The 22,415-nt window shown below is 39.6% G+C and overlaps 2 protein-coding genes across 2 annotated transcripts; one reads left to right on the top strand and one right to left on the bottom strand.

The window, feature by feature from the left end:
- The first annotated feature begins 4,773 nt into the window (after nt 1-4,773).
- TRAPPC3L (trafficking protein particle complex 3 like) lies at nt 4,774-21,379 on the top strand. The gene is made up of 5 exons (XM_005418440.2): nt 4,774-4,815; nt 6,622-6,719; nt 9,378-9,477; nt 20,009-20,194; nt 21,244-21,379. The coding sequence occupies exons 1-5, from the start codon at nt 4,774-4,776 to the stop codon at nt 21,361-21,363; spliced, it is 546 nt and encodes a 181-aa protein (XP_005418497.1). The 3' UTR covers nt 21,364-21,379.
- Nucleotides 14,520-19,404, bottom strand: LOC102039343 (calcium homeostasis modulator protein 5). Its single transcript, XM_005418439.2, has 2 exons — nt 18,776-19,404; nt 14,520-16,072 (listed from the first exon to the last, which is right to left on the bottom strand). The coding sequence occupies exons 1-2, from the start codon at nt 19,313-19,315 to the stop codon at nt 15,683-15,685; spliced, it is 930 nt and encodes a 309-aa protein (XP_005418496.1). The 5' UTR covers nt 19,316-19,404; the 3' UTR covers nt 14,520-15,682.
- Nucleotides 21,380-22,415: the final 1,036 nt, after the last annotated feature.

The raw sequence follows: 22,415 nt of genomic DNA, 5'->3' as shown, positions 1-22,415 counted from the left end.
GGTTGCTAATAATAAATTTGATCTCAAACAGTGGTTTTAGCACCCATGGTGTCTGCTTGGAGGGCAGAGACACTCTCTCAGCTGTTGCACACAGGGATGGCATGTTACACATGCCTTGCCTGTTCCCTAAGCAGGACCCTGTTCCTCCAGTACACTGTTAGGGTGGACACCTGCTTGTCTCGTCCCCAGTCACCATCTGGGAAGGAGATTCTTGCTGGTAACTAGCTCTCAAACAATGTGATGCTGTTACACAAAATTAAAAGCAGTGCAGAAACATACTGAAACATCCAGCAGCACTTTATCACAGCTTTTCTGGAACTAGTTACATTCTTAGTTGTTTGGACGCAGTAATAGCACAATGAAATCCCAGAGCTGTCTGAATATTGCCATTTTAAACCTTCATTTTCTTTCAGTTTCACAGGATTTTCAGTAACTTTTTTTTGTATTAGTGACATTATATTTGGAGAAAAAAATCAGTGAAATAAACCTATCATGCTATCACAAAATTATTTTATAAGAGTCTTCTGTTATGCCTCAGTTCATTTTAAAATCTCTGATTCCTTCTGAGATTTCTTTTGGAACCTGTGTCTTCTTTTGTTTATAAGGGAGGAAGGCTTTCCCAAGCATCACTTGTTTACTCAAGAAACACATTAGATGTGAAACTGAAGTGGTATCCAACACTGAAATATTAATAGTCAGCCTAAGGCTGTTGAATGAGGCAATTTATACAATCAATACAACAACTTTGTACTTTTGCATTTTCGTTCCTTGGCACTTGCTTTCATTGCCTGCTGTAAATGATCCTGCTGGGTCATCCTGTTATGGAGCAAATTACAGGGTTGGATCCAATTAAGAGCTTGGGTGGCACATCAAACCTTTCAGTACTTGCCTTTGCAGAGGAACCCAGGGTCCTGAGGTAGACATTTAGGCTCTTTGTCCAATTCCAAGGAAGAATTAGGACTGGATGCAATCCAAAATACCACTACCTGAGGTGACAGCTGGCTGGCCTGTGAGGCAAAAAGATGCCTATAGCTGATATTTCAGGCAAATAGGATCCATGAACAAGCCTTAGTCATGGTTTTACTTTTCATATTGCAGGGCTCTGTCAGCTTGAACTCACTGCCAGTAACTTCTCTTATGAGAAGGAGAGATTTTTTTTTTTTTTAAGGAGTGAGAATCGTTTGTAATTTCTTTTAAAACATGATGTTTGGAAGACAGATTTCACCTTTCATATGCAGCAAGCGATTTTGATTCTCCTTTTTATTGAAATAAAGCAACCATGGCAGAATAGAGAGATTGGTTTCCGCTCCCTTTTCCACCTGATCTAGTAAAAACTCATTCACTCATCTTTTTCTTCCTAAAGCTCAGTTATTATTAGTGATGAGATGTGACTATGCTGCAAAGAAGCTGTGTTCTCCACTTTCCTGCCATAGTTCTACCAGTTGTGTTTAGTTTCACCACAGAGAGTATTTTGGTATTTATTGGACAAAAAAAAAAAGGACCAGGATTTTGTTATCTAATGGCCAGGCAAAGTTAAGGAGGAAGAGGGAAGTGATCGTCTATTTTCCATCTGAAGTTTGGAGGAGGAGACTGCATCCTGGTCTCTCTGGTCCTGCACACATGTTTTCACCATTGAGTTAGCAGTCAAAAGACCAATGTTCTGTGGCTCCTCTAGCTGCATTTTGAGCTCTATTTTGCATGGATGTCAAGCCCACCCGTGCATGTTAAGAAGCATGGTATGAAAGCACCTGCATGACAGATTTCCTGTGGGAGTAGAAGGGGGCACTGGCCATGTCCTGTGAGCTGCCAGGTCACAGTCTGGATGCAGGCTGCCAAGTCATTTTCATGGTCTCTTTGGCCTTTGGAGAAGTTCCTGTCCCCATAACCAGGACAAGCACTGATGGAAAAACATAATAAGCTTTATGTTAAGGGAAGGATAGAAATCTGTTAATGATTTTTTAAAAGCTTACATATTTCACTTCAGAATTCAGCTGTGCTTTATAGGCAAATTTATGAGATTTTAAATTCCTGCAGAGAGCAGAAAGGAGGCGCTCAAATCTCAACACACCCTCTTGAGAAACATAACCTAACCAAGGAAGTTTCAGCAGGTCAAACTGAGGATGCTTCCCAGGCAGGGCACTACAGCAAAGTGACAGCAATGGCATTGCTTTAGTTGGGAACGTGGTGAGAGCAGCACCCACACTGGACTTCTAGTAAAAGCACTCATGTGTGATATAAGAAACCTGTGTTCAAGTTCTTTTTTTCACATAGCTTCAAATCCTCAACACCTACCTTCTTGTGCTTTTATTTTCTGTCAGAGAAAATTTAATACAAGGTCTATCCACCTGAAAAATGGAGAGTAAACAAAAGCTTGGCCCTGTATTTTACTAATTTGGACACTCACCTTTTGTGGTTATTGCATTCTTGTTTTGGCTCAAAGAATTTTTTCACTTTTTTTTTTAGGCTTTCTAATTAGGCAATATCTAATTTATTATTTGCTTCTATGTTGCACTTATTATATGCTTAGCTCTGCAGGTATCAGTTTTCCCATAATAGGCAGTCCATTGCAAGAGACAGAGTACTGGTGCATGCTTTTATGTGTACTTTTGAGCTTCGGGATATATTTTGTATTTGGTTTTTGTTTTTTAGTTTGATGGGAATTGAGAGAACTGATGTAGTCTAATGCTCAAGCCCTGTGAAGACTCACCTTGGGGCTGAAGGCTAAATTTCTCACCTGAAAAACAGGACAGAAAGGGAGGTGGAGGGTGATTCTCATTTTCTCACTATTCCAATTGCCTTGGATTACTTCTAAGAAGCATATGTTCAGGATTAAAACAGGTGCCAGATGTGTGCCTACCTCTACTCTTTTCACAGGGCTGCAAGACAGTCCACCAAGGACTTGTTTCCCTCACTGGAGCCATTGAATCCCCAGTTTATTTGGACACACCATTTCAGCTTTGTTTTCTCAATAATGTGCAAACCTTTTGAAACGCAGTACATTCTACTCAATACACAGCAATATATGTGTGAATTGACTTGTGTGCACGTGGGCATGTCTGTATTTTTCAAAGGATGTTGATGTGTCTTTGCCATTGCACTGGCTGGTGCACAAGGTTCCTTATGATTATGGTATTAATAATGCAGGATAAAGTAATTAATCAATATATATTCTGAACCACATAAATAGAATTGTGCTCATTTATGAGTAGTCTTAAGTGCTTTGTTGTGGGTTCTGTAAAGTTGAATTATGCTAATTGTAATCTTTTACAGGTTGGGGGTTTTTTTTAATGTAATGCAGTACATTTTCTTGTGGAATATGGGATTACTCTCTCAATGCGGGGCATATTTGATGCTTGTCACCAGTTGGGGACAATCAGAGAAACAAACCCATCTCAGACTCAGTTTAGAAATGCAAGTAACTATCTAGAGAATTGTAATGCCTTGGTTTTAAAATTTAGGTATGAGAAGTACTTACAATTGTTTCACTTATAAAATGGAATAAGGTTTTACAGGGTCAGAAAAGCACCTGAAAAAAAAAATGGAAGAGGCAACTACATTGTAAAATTGTCAATACAAGTCCATTCTTGTGAAATAAAAGCAGTTAGGATGACTGAATTTTACACAGAAAAACCCTGAAAATCCTTATTTTTCCTGGTTGAATTGTGTCATAACTTTAAACTACCATTTTTAAAAATAATCTTCCTTATCCCAAATTAATCACATCTGAATACCTTCTGTGTATCTGTAGTAGTAAATATATGTAATTTTATTCTAGCACTGGATCTATTAGTTAACAGAAATTAAATAACAGCATGGCATTCAGAGGAGGCCATATATTTTTACTTCCTCTCCTGAGAAGACTCGGTTAGAATGTATGTGCAGGTAAGTCCTATAAGGAATGACAACTACCTGATTAATTTCTAAATTCACCCGTGATCATCGTTGAAGTTCATTGCAAATCAAAACTACCATGTAGGCCAAATTTACCACTGGGGAAAATAGATTACTAAGCCTGGATGTTCATTACAAGAATATTAAGAAATAGAGTCTATAACAGGTTAAGAATGAGAGAATAATAATTCTCTAAACCCTTAGGAACATGGTTAGTGAAAGTACCTTTTGCACAAGCTGGCAGCTGTACAGGTACAGAATTTATTCCTCTGGGAAGCTGAGTTCTCTCAATCTGCCCTGGCAGCTTTACACAAACATGATGGTAGCAGTGCCTTAAAAGCCACACTTCCCCAACTTAGGCAGATATTAACTCACCAGACTACAGCAGTAAGAGTTGGCAGACTACTATAGCTTCCTTAGATTGAAAACAATCAATTTTTATTTCCCTTGTACAGCAGTATCTTGCAATTGTGTTTTTATTCTTTAGAGCTGAAGTTTTTGTTAGCTCTCCAAACACCGAAGTCTGATAGAAACAACAAAATAAATTTACTGTCCCTAAAAATGTAAGACCTGTTCTGTTTGACTTCCCATGTGTGCTAGTTGTGTATTTGATTACAAACCATTCCTACGGACAGAGTGATTATTTATGTTGTGGACAGTGGCAGATCTGTTGCCAGTCAAATCCTCCCAAAGGGCTCAGTGCACTGAGACAATAGGAGGAGCATCAGCAGCATTACAGACTGCAGCAAACACACCTCATGCAAAAACAGAAGAGCAGAGAGGAGAAAAGAGAAGAGAAAGCGGATTGAGAGAAGACTGTGCTGCTTGAGGAAGAAAAGATATAAACTGACAATCAAATACATCAGGTGTTACACAAGCAGCATGTCTCGGTCACCAGGAAGAAAGCAGGAGAACCACAAAATAGTAAGACATTTTTGTAATGTGTTATTAAAATAGTGCATGGAGCAAGAGTAACTTATTATTTTATTGATGCATTTTATACACTCCTATTTCTGAACAATCTGAAAGTACTGAAAGGATAGGGGTAAGATTGGTGGTACAAGAGCAGAGCTGCTGGTAGCATTTATATCTAATATTCCTATTGCTGGGATTCTGTACAGGCTTGGGAAAGAGGGGCACAAAGTTTCTGAGACTGCAATCTGTTCAGAAACAGAAGTCTAAGTGCTTCAAGTGTTTATGGTCTAAGATATAAATGCCAGGTAATTTTACAAAACTGTGGTTAGATAGCCATTCAATGAAACACAGAGAGAAGGCGATCACGGTTCTGTGCTTGAATGGTTTGATTCCAAACAAACCTTTCTTCAGGAGTTTAGAGCCTTAGGGCTTTGTCTATGGTGAATTGTGATTTTTGACAGGAACTGGGCAGTAGAAAAATTCCTGAAGACTTTAAGACAATGTTGTATCAATTTCTGAAAAGAGGACAGAGGTCTCCACTGAAAAACAGATAGAAGAGTGTAATAAAATTACAGTTAATATACCTAAGTTTACAGACAAAAAGTATTCCAATGGATTGCAAATGTGGCTGATAAATTTGATTACGTTGATATATTATGCTTAAAGTTTCTCTGAGGTAATTTTCTTGTTGCAACTTTTTGCTGAACAATAATAGCAAAGCAATACAAGACCTGTATGACATCCATTTACTCCATCGAAAACTTGTTAATGAGAATTTGGCCAAGAGTAGAATATTTTTTTAAACAGGAGTTATTACTAAAATGAGTTTGGAAAATGATTCTGCTTAAGATTTTGAACAGTGACTTGTTAAAACAGCAACACTGATTAAACTCCAAACTTCTGATGCAAAGGAAGCAGAACTTTCCACCCAGCTGTTTTTACTTTGCTAGTGTGATTTGTTCTGTTGTTTTTATTGGTATTCACTATTATTTTTCCACAGGCTAGAGACAAAAAGCAGCACTGGTCTGACCACATGCCAGAGAGCTATAGCACTTTAATTAATTGCTGTCCAAGAAGTTTAGTAAGAGTCAACCTAATCTCTCACTTAAAGGACAGCTGCTACTCCTGCTAAATACAGACAGTTCTGCAGTGCATGGATGTGATCTGACAGGACAGGGAGAGAAGGAAACTCTCCTCCAAATTGTTGCACACCTGAAGACCACACAGCAATGCTTGTGGCAGGACCAGTGCAGAGATACACCTTTGGCATCTTCAGTCGCTCTCCATGTTCTGTGAGGGCTGCAATCCTCAGCATCCCTTTCGTCCCTTGTACTGAATTATAGTATTTTTTCATTATTCTGAGCTAAATTTTTATCTACTTTTTACTTTTTTAGAGAAAGCAGCTAATGATTTGAACTAGATCAACCCTACCTTTGTGAACTGTTGTGCTACTGCAAAAGGATTAATAGCCTCTTTTCCTGCTGCTGTTTGTTATTATTCTTGGATGGCACTTGACAGCATTTGTCAATCCAGCCTACACACACTCAAGATGCAAGAATTATTGATAATAGTAACTCTGAGTATACCAATAAATGGTACTTATGACAATCAAAATCTCTTACAAACTCAAGTGAGGATCAATATAGATTCTGTCATGCTTGAAATGTGGATTTCAGTGATTATGCATCCATGCACAAAAATTTCTTTATTAATTTAAATGTTATTTTTCACTTGTTTTTAATGAGTAGCAGCTTAAAAACATGGAAGAGTTGGATTTTAGCTCGCTTCATTTTTGATTTTCTTATTTTCTGACAGAGCAGAGAACTTTTTGTACTCACATATGGGGCTTTGGTAGCCCAGCTGTGCAAGGAGTATGAAAAAGATGAAGATGTCAATGCCTGTTTAGATAGAATGTAAGTACTGCTTTAAATGTTCAGTTTTATCCATAATGCTGTTTGTTTACGTATATATTACCTTTCAGCTTTTAGTTTGTTATCTCACAAGTTCCAGCATCCTGTATGTGGTTTTAGAGAAGACAGGGAAAAGGTTCAGTATTCTGTCAACAGAAACAACACTAATTTGTGAATTAAGATCAACAATTAGCTTTTTAATTCTCTGAGGAAAAGTGTCAGAATTGTTTTCATCGCTTATACTTGTTCCTTGCTGATCCTTTAGTTATGCTAATTATTAATATAATCTTCTAAATTTCATATCCTATATCCTTCACTGAATTAGGGACAAATTAGACTCTCACCTTTAAAAGACCATACACCAATGAGTGAGATAGCACAAAACATCAATGAAGATGGGTTTTTACATGGATAACCTCCTTGGAAAATGAAGATCCAATGTTTACAAACCCTGTCATCCTGACTGAGATTCCTAGGTGTTACTACCATAAAAATAACAATATAATGGAAAATCAGCAAGAAGCAACTTTTTAGCTGGTCAACAAGAACATATAGTAAGGCCTTTGGCAGAACAGTTAGGCTTATATTTCTGGGCAAAGTGGACATGCAATATGGATTTACAGAAATCACAGTGGACAAAATAACCTTACCACTTTACTATTAACTTGAAAGTATGCAAACTAGCTGTAGTCCAGTAACTGTCCATGAGAGTAAATTAAAAAAAATAAATCATTGTTTGGGAAAAAGAAAAGTAATTTATTCACAAACTTATAAGGGATAACATCCCTCAGATACTTTTTTGTATTCACCTCTCATTCAGATCTGGTGAAAATCATACATTTAAAATATGCACAGGCTTCTTCAATGATGCCATGGCAGAAATTACTGGAGAGCACTTTTGGAAGATGTGGAGACAGATTTTGCTCCTTATGTTTTCATTATTGCAGTTTTTTCTATAAAATCTTTTTGTTTTGAGGAAGACTTGATCATATAATGACAGGTTTCTTTAAAACAATGTGTTCTTTACTTCTGTGATTATGAAACAGCCCAGCTTCACAAAGAAGCCCCGCACCTCAGCAGAACTGTGACAGCTGGGGACAGTGTGCTTATCTTTCTCTCTGTGTACATATATAGTCTGTAGTGAGAAGGATGTTTTTCACTGTACAGTTGCCAAGTAGCTGCTTACCAGTCTGTTATTAATTTGACTTTGCAAATCTAGGGCATAAAAGTTGAAATGTATCTAAATAGTCTTGTATGTCACTAACACATACCTTGCTAAATGCTGATGACACATTTGCCAATGTTATTGATACTTAGGCAATAGATAAACGTTTAATTGTTTCTAGACACATAACATACTGCAATTTTAATCTTCACACTGCCGAATCCACTTTTTGGTCTTGTCATCAGCTCACTGTTTGTCTTCTAGTCAAAGATGTTGTACACAAACCAGTAAGAAACTCCACTGACTTCAGGCTGCTTCACTGAGGGTGTTTGCCCCTGACAAACAAGCATCCGTGTAACTGGGAATGAAGAATTTCCTAAAAATATTTCTGAGCTGAGTACCCATTCTTATAAAACGTTTGTGTCGATGTCTTTCCATTTTTCAGAAAATGTTTGGAGTCACAGCTGTTTTGCATACTAAGTTACTGACCTTTGTTAATGTGTCAGAGCTAAATGAATATTTGTTTTATAAAAATTCCATTGTCTTCCATCCCTTTTAGTTTGTTTGTTTTTTAAATAGTAGTATTTTAAATAGAAAATGGAGGTGGCAGTGTACAAAAGCTCTGTGTCGTTGCGGTAATGAGTGACGTAGGATCCGCAGGCAGGTACAAAGGAGTGCTCCTTATTGCCAAAAATCTGGCGTGCTCCTTATTGCCAAAAATCTGGCCTTTCTAAGCAGTTAGCCTGTTACCAGTTTACACAATTTTAAGGCACAACAAGCCCAAGTCAACCAACCACGATGCACCACAATGCAGACAGGATGTGGACAAGTGGCAGTCACACAGCACGTCTCGCATCTCTCACTTCTCATCTGTCACGTTTCTCTAACCTTATTCCAGCCGAATCACTCTCCTGTAAGTTCCCTTCTACATAGCCTAAGTCACAGGCTGGAGCCATGTTCCAAGACCTTCCCTTTATAAAGCCTTACCTATTGGTAACATGTGTTAACTAACAACTTCTGGATTTTTTTTTTGTCAACTAGTTAGATGAAGGGAGATAACATGTTAGGAAAAAAGACAAACAGGTAATTGTGAAGGAAGAGTGAAAAATGAGGTGAAGGGGTAAGAAGAGAAAGTGAAAGAGATCAGGTGTGATTACATTTCTAGGCAACCTGAATGCTGCAATGAGGGTGCCCAGGATTGGTGTCTATACATAGAGAAAATGTACAAACTGTGTAGACAATTCATATCATCCTTGCCAGGACTATAATGCTTAAAGAAGTATGATTCCTTAAATGACTACAGGAACAGCAGTCCCACTGTACTGTAAAATGTGGTAGAAAGAAGAATGTAGACCAGCAAAATGTGTTGTCATTAAGTCCCTCAATTAGGATCATGCAGCTGTTTTGCTGAGGAAGCGCAAGAGACGCATTAGGGAGATGGCAGGTGGAAAGAAGTTCCCCATTTACAATGTTGCCTTTCCTTGTTTCCTCCTCAGGGGATACAGCATTGGCATAAGGCTGATTGATGACTTTCTGGCTCGTTCAGCTGTGAAAAAGTGCCGTAGTTACTCTGAAACAGCAGACATGATTGCACAGGTAAATAGGATTTGCATTTTCTAAAGCGTCATCAGATTCAGTGATCTTAGCTTAAAATTATGTATTCCCTTCCTTTTTTCTCTTTCTAGGAGCATAAGTCTTAACTATCTCATACAGATGTTAAGCTTTGATATTTTTACTTCTGCCATTTGTCTCTTCTCATCGTTGCCATCATTATCTTAGATATCTTTTTACTTTATAAGTAATATTAAGAATAGGGTGCAAGATTTTCTGCAAAATTAAAAATCTCAGTGGTAGCAAAGAAGAACTGTAAAAAAGGAAAATGAGAGAAACATTTTCCTGACAACCCACAAATCTAATAATAAAATCAAAAAGATAAAATCAGAGCATGTACTTTCACATTGATGGAAATTTCCCTTTTATTGAGTAGCTGTTCACACTTCTGTCAGACAACAAAGACACAGGTTTCTAAAAATCGTTTGCCCCCACTAGCAAGTTAGAATTCTAGGGAATTTCAAAGAGAAATTTAAATAAGAGTGCATAACAAAGTTCCTCCCACTAAGCAGCTGAGCTGGGGTAGAGATCCATTGGAAATGGTGAAGACAGCTGAATAAAACAGATGAGACAAGCAACATTTCAATCACTGTTTTAAAATACACTGCCTCATTTAACAAAATGATACCAGGATACAAAATCAAATTTTTTTTCACTTTTACATTCTTCTTCAGGTGGTATTGGTACTTTATTTTCACATATATGTCAGATACCTGGTTTACTGGATTTTATTCCTCATAGTTCCCTTCTTTACAAATGCATTATTACAGTTGAACCTTCATTCTTAAGTACATGGTATTCAACAGTGAAGTTCAGTGAGAAATTAACAATGGAAAAAGACACTGTTTCTCTGCAGCTTGTACTTCCAAAGAGTCTTATTAGGGGAAGTAAAAAATTACTTGGAAAGACTGGCGCAAACATTAAAGCACACACTGTCCCTTTGAAAGACTATTTTTAGCCAACTAAAAGGAGTTCTGTAGTAGGAGTATAACATTTCCAAGGCAAAATGTGATATAGACAGTATTTTCACATTTCATTGGCAAAACAATTTTTAAATAATCTTCAAGCACATTTGTCTGAGACACATACCAACAAAACATGTCTAAAGGGACCCAGTAAGGAGCTGCAAATACTCTATCAAACTTTTTAGTTCAGAATCATGAAGCTGTTTACATGATCTTCTTAACTCTTCAGTAGGAGTGTTCCCAGCCAGGAGAAAATGCTTAAATACTTAACTGCATTAAGTCTTCAGAGGTATAAATCTGTTTGAGGATGAGTAAAACCAGTTCAAAGTTAAAGTAATTAAGACAGTTCAGCAATTCAAGTAGTTAAAGCCAAACCACCTGTTAACATAGATATTATCCTTCAGTTCTTTGGAAAACAAAGAAGTCTGTAAGATCAGGCTGTGGGTATTCCCTGTGGAAATGGAAAGAGATGAAGCAAAAGAAACAAAAGTATAAAATGAGAACTACAAAGCTAGCTTCCCAGATTAAAAAATAAATACTGGAGGAAAGGTGCACCTAAAGCAGTGACTGGGAGCTTAAAACTTCCACCACTGCTTCAGACTGCAAACCCTGGGCTTTACTGCTAACTTGTACTGGCCTGGAGAAGGACCAATGAGTTTTGATGAGGAGCCAAAGTAAGCCCTTTAACACTGAGTTCCCATGGTGTTCACTGTCTTCTCATGTTGGTCCTGTGACTTGGCAGGGTTACAATTGGGATTGAATTAAAAAAGAGATGAAACAGGACATGTAAAAGTAGGCTTTCTGGCAAACTGGGGTAAAAAATGGAAACCAATTGAGGAATGATATTAAGAACAAAGCCCAGCTGAAGAAGTAATGCTCAAGATGGTATTCAGAATTTGGATCTGAGTATAACTGAGGATTACTTTTGAAATGAGGTTGATAATTTTTCTCTATAATCCTGCAAAATCTAATTTTTAATTCAATTTCTCCTCAAAGACCTTGATGTAATTGATCTGATCAAATGAGTTGCAAAAAACAGCTTCTGGTTTTAGATCTAATATTTATATTACCTTCACTAGCACCAGGAGGTGTTTGTGTGTGCCAGAGGTGGAAGCAGCCTGACCATACCCTCTGGTGCACAGCAAGCTGGTGCTGGCTCACAGGCTCCACTGCTGGATTAAATAGTGCTGTGCCTGAGGATAGATCTGTTCCTGAAAAGCAGTGGCTGAAGAGATGGGCTTTATTGTGGATACTCAGTACCCTGTGAACACAGGAAATTAACATCTCTGGAGGTCTTGAAGAGAGCTCCCCGGAGGGGGATGACAAAGGGTGGGGTAATCCAACCATGTCACCCCTGTCCAGAGCTGTAGGACAGGAAAAGTCCTTCTCTGTGTCATGGAAGGTGCTGCCTCACCAGGTCCCTGTATACTGACTTATGGCCAGTTTGAAGGTCTGACAGAAGCTGACAGAATTTATGAAGCTGGTAAATGTTGGTTTCCTGATCTCCACAGGGGGAGGGAAAAGCATAAGCAGGTTATCTACTGTGGTAGACAGTAAACAGGACATTGAAGTGCTGTACTGTGGAGAGTAAAGAAAAGGTCAGAAGAGAAGTTTGGAATTGACAACAGATGGCAACGCCTTTAATATATCTTCCCCTTTCCAAACATTGGCTGGAAAAATACTAAGAATGAAAAGTATGCTAGCAGAAGTATTACTTTGGCTGCCTTTTCCCTTTTAAGCAGATGAATTCTGGTCCTTCATTAATCTCGCTATTATGTTGTCTGAAATCATGGTTTCAATTTTTTTAACAGTCTGTACTTACTTACTTGGTGTCATGACCTTTGCATAAAAAGTTTGGAAGGGAAAAGTCCCTAGTAGTATGTAGAGGGACTGAAAAGTTAGTGGCTTCCTAAATATTTCAGTAGTTCTGGGTGCTCTGTGTTTGAACACCATCAAAATGTTAACAATTTTTATTCTTGCTGCTTGAGAGAGATGGAATGCTGACTGAGTTTTTGAAAAAGGGCAGAGAATACATTTTTAATTCAGGCTGCTTAGATCTTATTTTCTCGTTAAGCAATGTATAATGTCATAGCGTTATAAACAACATTTTCAAAAGTGAGGTTTTACTTTATATGGGCATCATTTTGCTGGCAAGCCTATGTACGTGTCTAAACAGATATTCTTTTTTCTTCCATTACATGGATAAAAACGAGACAGATTTATGGGATACATATTTTAAAGCACCTCATTCATTTTACCTTCTAGTCTTTTGGAGTCACAAAGGCTGAAAAGACCTTTGTTTTATGCTCTGAGAAGCTGTAAATGGTAGTTTTAAAGTAGTTGCTGTTCAGTTATAGCCTGGTTTTAAGAAAAAATATTTTATATTCATTGATTTGCTTATCTATGCACTTAAATTATTGTTGTTGCCAAGACATTTTCATAATTTTCAGTTTACAGCTTTGCAATTTGGCTCTAATTTGGTGCTCCATTGCAAACCAGCTACTTCTTTTGCATAGTTTCCATGCAAGTTCTCTTTTACACAAGAATTTTTAACAATAGAATTCGGACAGATGCATCATACCATAATGTAAAGTACAGCTGAAACTAAATTGAGAGCATATGAGGGCTTAGCATGGTTAAAAAGTCTTTATTCTTATAACAAACACTTCAAGTTTGATGGAGCAGCAGATGTGTAGTGGAAGAAGAGCTAAGAGAATTTAAAGACTAAACCAAGGGACAGATCACAGAAGATTGAACAGAAGTTTCTTTTTTCTTGTACACTCATATTTTGGTGAGTATCAGAATTAATGCAAAATCTAAATTTTCCAGCAGAAAATGTTCATCTTGCTGTTTGGTTTTGTTTGTTGGGTGTTTTTCTCTCTCTCCAGTTTGCTTTGGACAGTTTTGTTGACAATAGTCTGTCTCTTTCTGAGCTGCCATGGTAGCTGCTGGATTCAGGAAAAATGTTGATAGAAAGTAGATTTTGCAATAGCCCCTTGAAGACTAAGTTAAATTTTTCAGACCCACATGCCAGTTGAAAACAGAGGGTCAAACTGGCTGTTATTCCAGTCTGTTTTCATTGAAGTATTCTAGGATCCACATGGAAATTGCATTAAGCCACAGGCATTTTGGTAAAAGAGTCACACAGCCCTGGGAATGGGGAGCAGGGAGAGATGGGCTCCTACCAGGCAAACATTGCAGCACAAAATGTTGAGCAGCTGCTCTTGAGGGTGGAGACACTCTCAACGTGAGCTACCTGCAAACACCTAACAGGCAAAGAGGGGGAGAGAGAAATTCATCTTGGATTTGCCTCTCCACAATAAAGCTGAAGATAGGGCTGGGAAGTGCTGCCGTTTCAGATGGCCTGAGCTACTCAGGTGCAGAGCCCTAAGCTTTCTTCTGAGGGAAAAGAGGATATCAAAAGCTCTAAGTGGGATCACTCTGTCCCCCTACTTGTTCCTCTACCAGCTGTGCTTTTGCCTCTGTGTCCCAGCTATTATATCACACTGGAGGCCTTATCTTTACCTCAACCCACTTGTTTCCCATACTTCTTTGATCAATTCATTAACCTACTTGCTGTCCTCCCCATTGCACCCCTACTTGCTTTGATTTTCTGAGGAAGGAGGTGGAGACAGTTTTGGAAAGGGAAGTTTGGCCCAGGCAGCAGGGCTGTCCTGTTAAGGGGTGTGTTATCTCCCTTTGTATGCAGGGAGGAGGTGAAATGGGGCTGGACAGAAGATGTTGGGGCAGTTCTCATAAGGAAAGATAAAACCAGGTAAATAGAAGGGGTCATATGGTCTGGAAGTAGGTAGGTGCTTTACCAGGAGAGACTCCTGGGAAGAAAATGGTTGGTGTATGTGCCAGGCACAGTGCCAGACATCTGCTGTTATGACTTTCATTTTGGCAGTGCTGCATCTGTGCTTTCAGCTGCAGCAGGCTCGTTTTAACATATAACATGTTTTAAGTATGCTGCTAAGTGGGTCATCTGGGATGAAAGAACTTTAAAACACTGTATCAAAGGTCACAAGTTCTTGAAAACATAAGAATATTCGAAGCAGAGAGTTGAATTAGTGCTTGTGTTTTATTTCATAAAGAGTAATGGTCTGTATATGGATGTTTTTACCTGCTGAAGAAACCAAATGCAAATGAGAACAGCTAGGCAGGATGTCCTGGTTTGTTGAGAAGAGCATGATTCAAGCACAGGAAAAGTATGATTCTTTGCAGACTCAGAGAGACTGGCAATAAAATGCTGCACAAAAGCCTGCCCAGCCAGCCCAAGGAAAGTAATTTTGTTCTCCTTTTATACAGCATTTGTGAATGCTCTGAACACCCTGAGCCATGTGATGAATTCCAAATGAGTGACGTAAAGCACAGGGCTCTGGGGTGAAATGTGTTTGTCAGAGGCACTGACCATGCGGTTGCCTCACCTGCTGGTTCTTCTTGCTCCAGACACCAAGTTTTCCAATATTCAAAAAATTGAAAGTCAGTTTTCTGCAAAAATGTTTTCTTGTCTTAAAAAGTGGAATTTCCTTCCAGGCCCTCTGTTGTACACAGCCTGCAGGCCCAGAAACAACAATATTACATAGCACTACAGGCTGCACCTGTAGTGCCTGGAACTTGCCTGAAACTTGCTGAAAACTAGAACTTTATATCCATACGAAGAAAAAGTCTAGACTGGGAGCAGATAACAGGGAGATGTTCTACAGAGGCAAAATATCCAAAGACAGAGAAGCCTTGAGGGATCACTTGTGCCTCAAAACAAGGCTGTACCTGCAATTGGCCTGGAAATGACCTGGACCGAAAACCTTTACTTTCTGTGTGTTGGCTGTCAGAAAGGCACATGTATCTTGTTATTATATTCACACACTTTAAATTACTTTTCTTGTTGACAGTCTGTAGATTTACATAGGACAAGCACACTATTTTACATAGCATTTTTAGCACATTTTACATAGCAAAACCCTCTTGTAGAAGCCATTACTCCTTTCTTTGTACAGTCAGATCTTGATGCTGAGCTAGTGACATGAACCCTGGGTGCTGTGGAGTACTGCAGCCTTTTCACTCGTGTAGGGAAATAATTTGATTCCATCCTTTTGGAGCAAGTAACTAACTGGGAGGAAACATGATGGAGAAGAAAGAGGCCATTGTGAAAAAAACATAGAGATGAAACCAGATAGAAATATGCCTATTAACAAGATATAAAAAAAGCTGAAACTATACTTGGTCTATGGTACTTCCCTTCTGTCCGCAAGGTCCAGCATTGTCTCTCTTTCCTCACTGATTCCTTTCCGGCCTTCTTCAACTAGCCTGTGAATTGTGCTATAATGCTGTTTGCTGCTGCTGAAAGAGTAGAGCTGGGAAGCATCTTCCCATGCCTGGAAAGCTGGCAGGGAAATGGGTTCGGGTTCCTTGTTTTCAAAAAAGCACTTCAGGTTTCGCTCGCTCAGCTTGGTGGCATACAGCTGGAAAATCTGCTCCAGTTGCTCCTTCTCTGTCCCCTCATACACTCTCCAGAACATCAGCTGGAGGTGGCTGACTTTTGACTGGCAGCTGGCACAGCAAGTGGTTAGCAGGGAGAGGAGAGCTGTGGTAACTATCACGCACCAGCCTAAAATCTGGAAGGCAAAAGAAATCAGTTTCAGGTTAAAAAGACCCAAGTGAAAATGCTACTTGAATCACAAACGTCTGACCACACTTTGTTTGCATTTGGTGCCAGCCTTGATGTTAGTGGGACATCCACATGGGGACTTGTCTCAGGTTGGAAATGGGAGTGTGTATTCTATTCCCATCTGTTAAAGGTGAGGCAGTTATCTTCTGTTAATTGGGCAGTTCTCTTTATCTCTTCCACAACCAATCCTCCCTCTGGGAGATATCTGCTGTTCACGGACCAGTGAGTCCCACTGCATGACTGATAAAAATTACATCATCCCGTTGTGAGAAGCTCTGCCCAGGGGGAGGAGCCAAGCATTCCTACCTGGATATAATCTGAGATTAGGAACACCACAGTCAGCCTTTTCCACTGGATTCCCAGAGGAGCAGCCTTTTCCCACTGGATACCCAGAGGAGCAACTGTCTTCTCCACTGGATTCCCAGGGGAAGACCAGGCCCATCTACACCGCCGCCAGACCTTCAGAGAAAACCTACACCCTTCTACAGGACAATTGTTTCAGCAGAACCACATCTGTCACTGCAGGAGGATTGCAGCCACCATTCAATCGGACTGCTACCAATGCCCTGACCCACAGGGTGTCAAGTTGTATTCTGACTCTGTCAGTGGTTTCTTTTCTTTTCTTGTACTATTACATTTTTATTTTTAATTTTCCTAGTAAAGAACTGTTATTCCTATTCCCATATCTTTGCCTGACAGCCCATTTATTTCAAAATTATAATAATTCAGAGGGAGGGGGTTTACATTTTCCTTTTCAAGGAAGCCTCCTGCCTCCCTTAGATGACACCTGTCTTTTCAAACCAAGACAGGACTGAAGAGGAAGTCCATCAGCATAGAGGCTTCTCAGTACTGCTCCTTTAGTGTCTCTTTGGTAAAGGGTAAAGTGTTTTCTAACTCCTGAAAGCATTACATAAAACTACCCAACAAGAATTATTAATTTTGAATCATGAAGAACTACAAAACCAAAAAGGGCAAGTAATTTTTGTTCCAGATCAACCAGCCTTTTAAACTGTGACCACTGTTAGATGTTTTGCTTTCTAACTTCTTTTTATGAGAAAAAAACCTCCAACAAAACACATAATTAACCAGCGTCGCTCAACTCCTTTTTTCTGTAGCAGCTTCAGATGTGGACAAAATTCTGTCAAGAACATTTTCAAAGAGCTACTTCCATAATTGCTTCCTCAGCAAGGGGAGAGGATGGAAAAATGTGCTCAAACTGGTTATTGTGGGATGTTCTCCTCCAAGAGCAGCAGTGTGAACACAATTTTTTCCTGCCTTGTGCCACTGACCTAGCCAATGCTTTCATTTGTCTGATCCACTGTGATAGGTTAAAAAAAAAATTAAACTTGTTTTCAAACACTGGAAAAAGTTCCAGTGTGGGACAAATATTCTAGGGCTCAGAGGCTTTATGAACTTCCCATGCTCTAATGGTGATGATATGGAGAGTGAATTCTCATGTGAACTCTTGCACTGATGTTAAAAGAAATAACCACCAGTAAAAATCTGTGTTTAGCTGATGGAATATAGACAGTTTCTTCAGGAAAGTCTGTGAAACAGAGAAGTTTGACAAACAACTATTCTTAGGAACTGGTACGGAAGAATAGTTAGAGCTTTCCTTTATGTTTCCCAATCACTTTGTACTGACTAGCAATTTTTATGGGTATTTGAGAAATCACTCTTTTTAGCAGTTTTTCACTTTCTTGCAGCTTGGAAAATGAACTCATATATTCTCATGCTAATACTGAATTCCTGGTCTTTCAGTATTTCCTATGTATACAACTTAAAGTCTCAAGCACTATCTGTTATTGACTTCTAAAACTAACAAACAAATTGTTTTGTCTGCAGTGCAGTCTTTGTCCTATTTGCATGAGGACTTAAAAATAAAACCAGCTCTTGGAAAGGAAATTGTTCCAGATGGATACAATTCCTGACAAAAACTTGCTGGCTCCACAGAGTGTTTTACCTTTTCTGTAGCTTTTTTTATTATTATTATTCTCTCCACTGTTTTGATTTTTTGTCTCTGAATTTATTTGCATTACAATGCAGAGAGCAAAACTGTACTGCACAAATACTGTAAAATGTAGTAAGATCTCAGCTTTGCATGATCTGCTTGCTTTATTTTTTCTCACTTCCTCCAAGCAGGACAAAAACATGCTTACATTTGTCATCACAAAAAAGAGGAACACAAATAGAAGCACATTATGCAAGCAGTCAAAAGATATTTCACAAATCTTATTTTCCAGTATTTTTCTGCTGTTAGTGACCTACAGTTATCACAATGATTTAAAATAGGAGAGTGTGGCATAAATTTTTTAATAGGACAGACCCCTTTAATGTGTTGATATCTGTTAATTCAGCCTCCAAAACAATCCAGCTGAGTTTGGTTTTTTTCCCTCCTTAGAGCAATCTCCATTCAGGAAGAAAGCTTTAGGTTTTCTGATCTTATTGACCCTGCCATCAGTGAGGACCCCTGAGAAATATGGAACAGCTCAAACTGAACTGTGGATTAATTGTATTTTACAAGGCTGCCAAAACATTGTTTACATGAAACCAACAGTTTTAACAAAACTTCTGGCATCAGGATCTTCCACAGATAAATCACAGCAGCAGTACAGCCTGGGTAATGCTCTTTGTTTATAATTTTTCTTACCTGGGACTGTGCTTGAAGTGTTCTTTTCAGTTCATCACTCTCTGAAAAGGGCAGGGAGCTTTTGTCACAGGCTACCTTGTGTAGTTCTTCAAAGCAGCTCTCCGATTTGCTGTGGCAAACTGCTTGTAAGTAGGCAGGATTTTTCAAGCCACTCATGGCACATTCGTAAAAAGTCCCGTTGAGCAAAGCCACGGAAAGCCACATCACTGGGGCTACCAGAGCATTTAAAGTGATTTGTCCAAAGACGTAAAAGAAATGGCAGATATTCCCTCTGGGGAATATTTTCCTGGGATTCACCCAGCAGCCTGTAAAGAGTTTCCAGGTCTTGCTGTTCAAGAAGTATCCAATAACCAGCAAAACAAGAGCTGGCGAGAAGAGAAATACCAAACCGTACCTGAAGTTTTCATTGCTGCAAGGGCATCTGAAAGCAACAAGAGAAAACACACGTTCACCTCCCATTGTCAGCAGCGCCATAAAACTGTAACCTATAGCTGTTTTCCGGTTCATAAAGAACTTCAGGATTGTTTGGAATGCATCCATCTCTGGTACTCACTAAGGAGGTGAAAGCCGGGACGGTTTCTCTCCGTTGGCAGCGGCGTGCGGCGGGGCAGAGCTCTCCGAGGAGGCGCAGCCCGGCTCTCTCCGCCTGCCCCCGCCCTGCCGAGATAGCGCCGTGATGTCACTGCTGCAGAACGCTGGCAGGCCAGATGTGGCACATCCACAGCAGCATTCACCCGTCGCGGAAAGAAAGCAGGCAGTGCTCTATGTGACCAACTAAGTTCGCAGTCTTGGAAGTCTTGTTCTTGGTGGGCTGTTTGTTTTTTGAAGTGACTGCAGATGGAGAGATCAGAGTTGCGGGAGATCTGGAGCTGTGATTATAAAAGTTGTTGGTGAGGTAGTGAATGACCTAATATAGATGCTAATGGTCCCAAGGGAGTATGACATGACTGAAAGCAGTTAACAGTAAAACCACTTTGTGTGGAGTTGTAAATGTAGGAACTTCAAAGAAGAACAGCTCTCTGTTGTGTTTTCCTGGAGCATCACACAAGCTCTAGATTTGCATTGCTGGCTCAAGCTGATCACAGAAGAGACAAATGTACTTTGATTTCTAGCCTGTCTGGCTCTGCCCCCTTATTTCCTGGGGTAAAATTGGTCTACAGGGTGCTTCTTTCTAAAGTTCACCTCTGGTTTGCACGCAACACATTTACGCAGCAGAGTTTCATTCTTTTGCAGGTTGCTTTCAAGATGTATCTTGGGGTCACCCCTAGTGTGAGCTGCAATAGTGTCACAGGGAATGAATTCTCCTTAATCCTGGACAAAAACCCACTGGTGGATTTTGTTGAGGAGCTGCCAGCGGAACGAGCGTCACTCTGCTATTGTAACCTCCTCTGTGGGGTGATTCGAGGTGCCTTGGAAATGGTAAGGAAGTGCACATCTGTTTTCTCCATTCTTTGTTAATTCACAGAAGCACAGGAAAACAAAATCACTTGTTCAGATCAAAGTAGGAAATACAGTATTGTTTAACCTCTTGGATTAAATGTCTGTATCTAGATAAAAGAGGACAAGGCTGATCCTGGATCCTGAGGTAGAGAAGCACATGGATTATCTCACCTCCACACTGTCCCTGCCTGGCTGTTCAGTCTGTTCAGTGGCTGACTTGGGTGCAAAAGCCAGGTGGGATAAGGAAGAGGGGTAACACTTAAAGTGGAGGGACAGAGGGGCATGTGGGGTTCCTTCATTGCTCCTGGAACCTGTTACACTTCCCTGCACAGCTGTAGCCATTAATAGTCATCCCAGATTCTTTCCAAATATGCCAAGATAAATAATATTCTTAGGGTACTGTGGTACCTGCTGAAAGAGAGAATGAAGTGTGGATGAGTATCAAAGCATCAGAAGTGTATCAGATGGAAATCCAAATTTTGTTCTTAAATGTAAGGTTTTTTGCAAAGAAATAAATAAAGAGCATAATTTGAAAACTTCTGACCTGTAGAGCTTCTTCAAGGAGATTACTTTTGGGCTGCTTTATGTTTTTTGTCAATATCTGATTCGGCATAGATCTTATATTTCAAGAGACAAAAAACCCTGCAGTGTTATGTACATACATCAGTCTCAGAATTAGAGCATCTGATAGAAGACTAAGTAACAAAAGTATTATATCATAACTCTTAGTAAATCGCTAGGAAATTCTGTGATCACAAAATAATTAAGTATGCAATTTAGGGTCTCAGAAGAAAGCAAAGCACTACGGAGAAGGGTAATGTGCTATATAAATTCCAGTGTCTATAAACTTCCTTTGTATTAGCTTAGTTGGGAAAGCTATTTTAAAACAATTTAGATATCTGTTTCCTATGAAACCTGGGAAAGGGGGTCCTCTTGTGGTAAGAGAGAGAGAAAAACCTCATTATACTGGAGGAGGGTGGAAAACTGGGCATTTTTTTGCTTAACTGATCAGACCTGATTCTTTCCAGGTTCACTTAGCAGCAGAAGTTTCCTTCCTCCAGGACAGGCTGAAGGGGGATGCTGTGACAGAAATAGGAATCACATTTTTAAGGAAGCCTGAAGACAGAAGGCACAGAAGGAACAAATGAAAGAAATACTGGGAGAAACTCTTGCCTGGGGATATTTTGTGCTTTTTTCAGAAGAAGACAGGGTAAGAACGTCTTTGCTGAGTCAGCTGCACCAGTCAGCTGGTTGAAAGGTGAAGAGAGGAGGGGCAGGGCAGGGGAGAGCAATATTAATTTTGCACAGATATCAGTAAAAAAGATTGAAATTATCTGCCCTTCCTTCTCACATACCCAGGCTCTCGAGCTTAATCTAAGTTTTATCTCAGTATTTAGTGTGTGCTAAATATTCATCTGTATACCAATTGTTTTCAGGTAAAGCTGATGAACTTTTCCGATTTTGTCAGTAATATTTCAAAGCATGGCTGCTAGAGGTGCTTTATTTCCCTGGCTGTGTGTGGTTTATCCATAAAGGATGCAGTTTTTCTGGCACTCCTGCTCAGTCCTGTGCACACTCCAAGCTGCAGCACTCTGACAACTGCAGCAGTGCTCGTGTCTCACCAAGCTATGGGCCTTTCCGTGTCAGCCTTCTCTCCAAGAGCACTGATCTTGTGACCAAATTGAACAAAGCATGATGTGTTTAATGTGTAGCTATTGTGGACCTGTACCTGCCTAAGGAAACTTGAATTAAAATTTTGAGATTGCCGTACAACTTGTTTAGTGGTTGTGTTTTCTGTTCTTACCTGGCCTTCACCACCAGCTGTTGAACATCTTCCTCTTGGCAGTAGACTTGTTATCACAACATGACTGGGAAGTAGAGAAGGAGCAGCCTCAGAGAAGCCCAAGTTATAGGAAAGGTTTAAAGCTGTTTGGTGTAATGCAAGATGTCTGGATAAGTGTTGGACAAAGCCCCAGGTCCTAGCACAGCACCCTACCTGCAAGCCACCTTACTCTCTTCCCATCAAAACACTTCTTTTAAACTGAAATACCAACAACTAAGGTCAGTGTAGCCCCAAGTTAACTCTGATTTTATATCTGTGTTTTGTACCTCCTTCTCCTATTTTTCCCTCAGTCTGTTTACATCTTCATCATGCTAAGTGAGGACATCTCTTACCTTGGGTTCATTCTCACTGGACGTG

Source organism: Geospiza fortis, unplaced genomic scaffold (assembly GCF_000277835.1).
Source record: "Geospiza fortis unplaced genomic scaffold, GeoFor_1.0 scaffold98, whole genome shotgun sequence".
NCBI classification, from domain to species: Eukaryota; Metazoa; Chordata; class Aves; order Passeriformes; family Thraupidae; genus Geospiza; species Geospiza fortis.
This window is presented reverse-complemented; position numbering and strand designations above follow the sequence as displayed.